Below are 8505 nucleotides of genomic sequence, written 5' to 3' on the forward strand. Positions count from 1 at the left end.
GGGCTTCCCTGGTGGCGCAGTGATTGAGAGTCCACCTGCCGATGCAGGGGACACGGGTTCGTGCCCCGGTCCGGGAGGATCCCACATGCCGCGGAGCGGCTGGGCCCGTGAGCCATGGCCGCTGAGCCTGCGCGTCTGGAGCCTGTGCTCCGCAGCGGGAGAGGTCACAGCAGTGAGAGGCCCGCGTACCGCAAAAAAAAAAAAAAAAATTTTGAGTTTTATCAGCATTTTAAAAAACAGATTTCATCAGCCAGACACGAAGACAAATATTGCATGACTTTGGTTATATGCGGTACCTAGAATAGGCAAATTAATAGACATAGAAAGTAGAATAGAGGTTACAGAGGAGGACTTACTGTGTAATGGGCACAGAGTTGTTGCGGGTGATAAAAGTATTTTGGGTATAGACACTGCTAATTCTTACACAACATTGTGAAACTATTTAATGCCATTGAATTGTACACTTATGAACGGTTAAAATTATAAATATGTCTATTTTACCGCAGTTAAAAAAACAGATTTCACAATAAAATCTGGATTTCTGGTTTCTCTTTAAAGAAAAAACAAATGAGACGATCTGACAGCACTGGTCACGCTGTGTATGGGAACAGCTGGCAGAGGCTCAAGCAGCTGCCACCTTCAGCTGGGACACGTGCTCTTACGGTGCTGTGACCCCTCCACACTCCAATGTCACTTTTCCTTTGTCACACTTTCTACAACCTGGATGCCCCTATGAGCACTTGAGGGTTGGTCCTGGCTCTACCCCTTCTCATTTCAGTCTCCACTAGCCTTGCTCTGCTCTCCCAGCCCCTGCCTGGTCCTCTCTTCCAGTCCGAAGGGGAGACCAGCAAGTGGTCAGCCACATGGGCAGGTACTTCATGTGCCTTGACAAGGACAACACATGAAAGCACAGAAGAGCTTGCCTTCACCTCCCCAGATGTCACTCAGAGCTTGAAGGTTTCTCTGACATTGCAACAGCCAGATTGATAAGCCTGGACTTTAACACACCCAAGTGCCCAGGAGTCTGGAACAAGATGAGGCTGACCATTCGCCTCATGACCTGGACTCTTGAGTCAGCCTCTGGACCACCCAGCCTCGCCGGGTGACAGATGATCGGCCAGTCCAGTAAACACAACCTCCTCCAGACTGGACTCACTTTCCTAGAGTCCATCTTTGTCTGCTAGAACCTGATTTCCAAATGCTTGAAATACGATGGGGTTCAGGACACAATACCCCCAAATTTGGTACCTTGGCATAGTGAATATTTTAAGCTGAAGCAATCTGAGAGAATTGAAAAGCAGGAAGGTCACTCTGACCCCCTCCCCCGAAACAAGCCTTAAAACCCTCCTGTGGGGCTTCCCTGGTGGTGCAGTAGCTGAGAGTCCGCCTGCTGATGCAGAGGACACGGGTTCGTGCTCCGGTCTGGGAAGATCCCATATGCCGCGGAGCGGCTGGGCCCGTGAGCCATGGCCGCTGAGCCTGCCCGTCCGGAGCCTGTGCTCTGCAACGGGAGAGGCCACAACGGTGAGAGGCCCGCGTACCACAAAAAAATAAATAAATAAATAAAACCCTCCTGTGGGAGGTGCCCTCCTGGTCACAGAGGAAGGGAGCATCCTTGTCTCATCCTTGTCTCTCAAGACCCTTGTCTCTGGAGATAAAGAGGCACTTCCTCCAAGAATCCTGACAAACAGGCCTTGCTCAGTGGCCCCCCGGTTCTACAGACCTCAGACTCCTTAACCTGTCACATTTCTCCACCACTGTCTGCTCTCCAGCAAATCTGGCACAGAAGTGCACAAGTCTAACTCTTCCTTCATTTCCTTACAAAGACTCCCGTGTCACCTAATACTTATATGAAATAATTATGGATGATTTTCTCTTATTAATCTGACTTCATCAATTTAATTTTTAGCTGGGGACTCTAAGACAGTCAAGGAAAACCTCTTCCTCCCCTACATTTAGCATCATTGTTCCAGACATGGTGGGAAATGTTGCTAGTCTGTAAGTGTAAAATACATGCCAACTTCCGAAGACTCGCCATAGGAAAAGAATGTGAACCAGCTTGTTAGTAATTTTATTATATTGATTACCTGTTGAAATACTATTCTGGATATGTTGAGTTAAACCGAATATAGTCCTAAAACTAATTTCACTTGTTTGTTTTACTTTGGTAAAAAATTTACATTTTACCTGGTTTTTTTTTTCATTTTACCTGCTTTTCATGCGGCTACTAGAAAATTTAGTCATATATGTGGTTTGCATTTGCGGCTTTCATTATATGTCTATCAGACAGATAGACCGTGGCTACTACAGAACTGATTCTGTAAGGTTACCGTAATTTTTTTTTCTTTTTTTTTTGGCCGTGCTGTGCAGCTTGAGGGATCTTAGTTCCCCAGCCAGGGACTGAACCCAGGCCACGGCAGTGAAAGCTCAGAGTCCTAACCACTGGACCACCAGGGAATTCCCAGGTGACTGTATTTTCTTTTCCTCGAAAAGCAAACTGATTCTCTCTAGACTTTTTCTGGGTGGCGCTGTGCTATGACCTGCCCAAGGGTCCCGGAGGAACTCCCTTCTGGTCTCAGGGCTGGAAGCTCTTCATCGGGGCTGGGGCTGCCTTGAAGATCTCTTCTCACTCCCACATCTCCCTCGCCCTGTGCCACCAAGCCGTCCCCAGACTCTCACACGAGGCTCTCTTCCCAGCCTTGCTCAATAACCATGTGTCCACATCACTCAAAACCCCAGATGGTTTTCCCTGGAAACAATGGAACCAGTGTTGTTAACACTGCCGGGCTGCTACCACCTGTGTGATGGTCACAGGGAAGTGCCCCAGCTGCAGTCCAAGACTCCCTGTCCTCCCTCACGCCAGCTCAGGATCCACTGGTTTCTTCTCCCCAGAGCCTGGAGCCCCACCTTCCCGAGGCTGAGAGGGAGAACCAGCCCCTCAGCGACCAGCACGTGGGGAGGCACTGCAAATGCCTGGAACTTCAAAACAGAAGGCAGGTGCTAGCTCTCAAATTCTAGAGAAACTGCTGGATACTTTATCACCACCGACAACCCACAACGCTAGAGGCACAGGGCCAAAACTTGAAACTCAGAATCCTGCCTTTTTTTGTTGTTGTTTAATATACGCTTTGTCCACCTGAAGCCTCAATAATGGCCCACTGACAGGGGCTCTGGGGGTGGAGCTAGCTTCAAACCTCCTTTCTACCACTCAGCACCAGTAGGACCCTGGATAAGGTTGCTCCGTTTATCTGGTCTCAAGTTCCTCGCCTATAACAACAGGGACAACCCCACCCACCTCAAAGGTTAAAAAAATTAAATAATGCATGAAAAAGTGCCTTGCACATAATAGGTGTTTGATAGATATTAGCTTCCTTCCCCTTCAATCTTCCCATAGCAATGCCACGAAGAAGATACCTAAAAACCTCATGGAGAACTGAAAACAAATCCTCTATACTCTCATCTGGTTGCTTCTTGTATGTGTGCTTTTTTAAATCTGACTGTTGGTGCCTGATACAATTTAAGAGGGTGGTAGGAGAACTGTGCGAAGCAGGGATTCTCTTTGCAGCCCTAGCACAGCGTCTGGCAAGGCAGGTGCTTGTTGAGAGAAGGAATGAGTGTTGGATTTAGGCCAGCAGGGACTGGCGCCTCGTGGAGCCTATTAGCAAAGCCCTAGAAGAGAGGGGTCAGAATTACCATGAAACAGGGGTTTGGCTGATCAGTGTGATGTCTGCGGCCACAAAGAGTTATTCTCTGGAAAGATGCTTCCAATCTGTTTAGACAGCTCTGTGGAGGCTTTTTTTTGTTTTTTTTTAAACTTCAAAGCGCAAGGTGTTCTGTTAATATCTCTTCTCCATTCGGCCATGCTCTCCTCAGAGAGAAAGGTTAAAACATATGCCAAGAACCAAACACAGTCACCTCTACGTGAGGAAGCATAAACAATTCAGCTTTTCATATTTCTTTTTAACTTAGCAAAGTGGGTTAAGCCTAAAAGAACACACTAAACTGATGGCTCTGTGATACAAATATATGCTGTCAGGGTGTTTTTAAATGTAAAATTCTTAGCATTTTCTGACCTAAGTGGGGAGTAGGCATGGGCAATGAGTAACTATTCTTACTCAATTTTAAAGATATATTTGGTTTTAAGTTCCTTTACAGCTGTGTGCAGAGGGGTCTGAAAACCAATTCGTTTTTGCTCCATGGTGAACAAAAAAAAGTGTTGGGTTCTCTGATCTCACCAGGCCACCTGAGGGCCCAGTTAGCTCTTCTGCCCTCCCCAAACAATGGGTTTGGGATTGCAGTGACCCTGTCTGAATCCCGTGGGGGCTGCGAATAGGGAGATTTAACCCTCTGGAAGCTTGAGAAGTCCTGCGCATCGCTCCCCAGCTTTACCCTCCTATAAAGAAAACATCCAATAATGTCAAACCTGCCAGCAAAGCTGCAATGAGATGTTCAAATTCACAGTCACATCACCTTCAGGAGGGGGTTGGTAAATGTCACCCTTAATACCTATTTTTTAATTGCCTTGAACAAAAAGATCCAACCTGTTTCATCCCCAGACTTCAAATCCATTCAATCTTCTGAACATGCAAACCCACGCTTAAAGAAAACTGGGTAAAGGATTTTATGTTGCTTGTTTGTGCTGAAGAAGCCCTGTCTGTTGCTTTCATTGATTGCTTAAACTATTACCCAAGTGGCAGGCCTTACTGGCCTGAAAAAATTTAGCTCAAGTTACCTTTTTGGTGGCAAAGATGAACAGAATGGAAATTTACCTTTAGGGAAGTTTGGAAATTTCTGACCCAAATAAGAACTTCCTAGATGAAAGCTTAAATATTCTAAATGTAATGAACAGGTAAGAGAAAACAAGCCTACAAGAACTAAGGGTTACTGGTCATTTGTTAAATGCATAGCCACAAATGCATGTGCTTGGGAAGAAGTGACACGCCAGGCAGTGGTCCAGATAAAGAAGGGCCCCGAAAGTAGTTGCTTCAACCTTTCAGAGACAGCAATCAGACTCACGACATGCCCACCTTTCTGGGTCATATCCACATTGAGATGCAAAGAATTTGAAATTCTCCTTCCCAAAAGAAGGAAAGACAAAGGAGTAAGATATGAGCTTTCCAGGTCTTTCCAAGGTTTCTAGGCCTTGAAAATTCAGAGCAAGAATTCGACTCCATCCTGCTGCCCTTGGCTCTAAACCCCAGGGAAGGAGGTTGGCACAAAGCATTGTTCCCACTGTCCTGACTTCAGCTGTGTATAAAGAAGGTGAGAGCAGCGCCAATGCCACCAGGGCCCCGCTCTGCCTTTCCATGTGGTGCAGGAGATACTGTGCTCTAGGAAAAGCTGGCTGGACAGGAAAAAAGCACCTGCCAACCTCTGATGACACAGAATAGTCTGACGCCCAGGGGCTGCTCCCCGGGAAAGAACAGCTTTCCTGTCCAAGCTGGTGAAGTAAGTTCAGGAATGAGATCATAAAAACAGCATGTGTTCCAGAAGCATCCTTTCTGCTGGTGGAGGAGAAACTGTGAGTGACAGCAAAGGTCCCTCCTTTTGTTTCCCCACTTCTCTTACACAGTCACCCAGTCACAATCACTCACTCACCCTATCAGTCACACCCAGCCACAGTCACCCAGAGTCACAAACACACTGAAGTCAGAAAACTACAGTCTCCACACAGGGAGGCGTGCGGTACAATCAACACACTCAGTCCCACAGGGAACACTACCCACTCTCTACCCACCTGATTGCCAAAGACAGCTACGGAGCAGGCTGTTGACACCTCATTAGCCCCGAACCAGACAGAAGCAATGCGGGAGGGCATGCCCAGGATGAAGACCTGGGCCACGGAGCAGATGACCTGGCCCAGCACAGTGACTGGGAAGAGATGTGGCTTCAGGCTGCCCAGCTTCACCCAGGCCCCCAGGCAGTTGAGAGCAGAGCCAGTGAGGGCGATGGTGCGCAGGCCGAACTTCTCCAGGAGCCAGGCCACCGGCAGGAGCAGAGGAATGTAGGTCAGCATGTAGCACATGGACAGCCAGTCGATGGCAAAGGCACTGACCCCATAGAAGTTCATGAAGATGTTATTGATGGAGCCGTACTGGATCCACTGGAAGGCGTTGCACATGGAGTAGCAGCTGAACACCAGGACCACAGCCCATCGGCGCCTGCTCACCTTGATCACGCTAAGGTCCTCAGGGCCCGAGCTACTGGGGTGGGCCAAGCCACTGGGTAGAGCCAAGCTACTGGGCTGGACCGAACTACTGGGGTGCGCAGAGACACTGGAGTGGATGGAGACGCTGGGATGGGCTGAGACGCTGGGATGGGCCAAGAGGCTGGGGTTCTCCCCGAGGGCGGAAGTCTGCGAAGGGGTACCATCGCGCTCTTGCTGGTTAGGCTCTTCATTCACCATGACCACAGCCTCTCCTGGAGCCCTAGACAGGTGCTGAGGACTCTAGTGGCGTCGTCTGGTCACCTAAAGCTGACGTAGCACTTACCCGGCCCTCCAGGAAGGAATAAATGGAGTCCCCAGCCTGCGTAAAAGCCGCGAGTGGGGCTCTTCTGCTCACCCCCAAGCTTCTGCTCTCACTTTTCCTTGGCGTCCTCTGTCCCTGATTGCTGTCCCCCAGCTTCAGACGTCTCAGCCTGGTCCTGGCTCTCGGTGCCTTGAGTCCTCCCGAAGCGCCTGTCGACGTTCACTCCTCCGTCCTGGAAACAGTTCTCTCCGGGCGCAGCCACTCCGCGGGACTCCGGTCGCTCCCGGGCGGACTAGCGGCCTCGCCCCCTCCGGCGCACGTGACCGCCCCGCCCCCGCCCCGCGCGGCTTCCCCACCCACGACCCACCCGCCCGCCCCCGCCCCCTGCCCCTCCCGCCTTCGCCAGCCGCTGACCCGGCCATACAGTGGTTTCGCCACCGCCTGCGGGTGCGTTCCTCCCCCACGCCCCGGGCACCATGGAAACCGCCGGGTTAACCCGCACCCGGGCACTGCCCCTCAAATTCATTTGTCCCCTCCCGGGGGACTCCGCAAGAAAAGACCCTCTGTCCTTCCGAGGTGATCCTCTAAATAGAGTCTCCTCCTTGCCGGTCCGCATGCCTTGAGCGCCCACACGGATGCCAGGCGCCCCCAAACTGCTCTGTGGTATCCAAGAGGGATTCCCGACTTTTTGCACTTGGCTGGGCTCCCCAACCCTTGCTGGACTTTCGGTATAAAAAGACATTTGTAGATTTCCCGGGCTGGCTGGGACCGGGAGTAAAGGCGAGCTGCGGAAAACTCGCTTCGCTCCTTGATTTCCCTGCGAACCTGGTTGGGGAACTCAGATCTGAACCTGTTCGTTAGGACTCTTCTTTCCTGATGGATCCCCGGGCGACCTCCAGGCGAGGAACTGAGGGTGGAGGGAAGAGGCGAGTTCGGAGACGCTGAAGACCCTGTTTTGTGGTGAAATGCCCAGCACAGCGCTGGCTCTGGGCTTAGGCTGTAAATGGTCTCCGCACCCACGTAGCCCTAGGCTGCCACCTGCTGGTCCACAGCCCATTCCAGAAGGTAAGCCCCCAAGTCAGGGCCTCTAGAAGGTCAGGCCTGCACTGATTGATCAGCCCTGGGGAGGGATAAGAGCCCGTATCTTCCCTGGGTTCAAACACTGGCTAAGCTGCTCTTGGTGTGTTATGTAAATTGAGATACACCACCTGTCTGTGCCTCAGTTTCTTGGAAAATCTGATGATGAAATAATAGCACACACCTCACAATGCTGTTTTGAGGCTTGAATGAGTTCAGGCTTGAAAGCACTTGGAAAATTCCTGGCAGACAGTAAGCATTTCAGGAGTGTCAGATATCCTAACAATTAAAAATTGAGCATTTATATTGTGTTTACTTTATTACCTCATTTAAGCATCACAAGAATTCTGTGGTGTAAGAGTTACTGTTGTCTGCATTTTATAGATCAGAAAACTGACCCTCATGGAAGCGCAGTTACTTCTTAAAGTCTCCGCTGACCTAAAGAGCCATAATTCTCACTCTCATAATCATTCAAGCTACAGGCTAGCCACTCAGGCGCAGTCTGGGGACAGCAGTGTGGGCATCCCCTGGGAGCTTGTCACGAAGGCAGAAGCCCAGGCTCACCCTGGACCTACTGAATTCGATGCTGCATTTTAAAAGACCTCTAGGTGATTTGTTTGAACATTAAAGAGCCACTGGGTGCGTGTACTTTCTTGTTTTCTTTTTAAATCTTCACACCCAAAATGAAGAATTTAAAGCTCTGGGGCTGTGATTCTCAACTTGGGTTTCACATTAAAATCACATGGGGAACTTTTCACATTCCCAATGCCTCTGCCACATGCCAGATCAGGATATCTGAGGGTGGACCCCAGCATCTGCATGTTTAAAGCTGCCCAAGTGATCTTAATTTGCAGCCAAGAGTGAGCACCCCTGTGGTGTTAGAATCGCTGGTTCCCAGGAGAGGGAACATTGCTTGGAGGCACCCAGTTTTTGGTAGAAATTATGGGGCCTTGGATTA

The 8505-nt window shown here is 49.9% G+C and overlaps 1 protein-coding gene across 2 annotated transcripts in view; it reads right to left on the minus strand.

Moving 5' to 3' along the window:
- Nucleotides 1–6739, minus strand: part of FLVCR2 (FLVCR choline and putative heme transporter 2) — a 62738-nt gene extending 55999 nt beyond the window's left edge. For both annotated transcript variants that reach the window (XM_082847832.1, XM_082847831.1), the window contains exon 1: nt 5738–6739. In XM_082847832.1, the coding sequence (XP_082703958.1) occupies nt 5738–6406 (669 nt within the window). In that variant the 5' untranslated portion in view covers nt 6407–6739. The remainder of the gene's footprint in view (nt 1–5737) is intronic.
- Nucleotides 6740–8505: the final 1766 nt, after the last annotated feature.

This window comes from Leucopleurus acutus (assembly GCF_964270905.1).
Source record: "Leucopleurus acutus genome assembly, chromosome: 1".
NCBI lineage: Eukaryota > Metazoa > Chordata > Mammalia > Artiodactyla > Delphinidae > Leucopleurus > Leucopleurus acutus.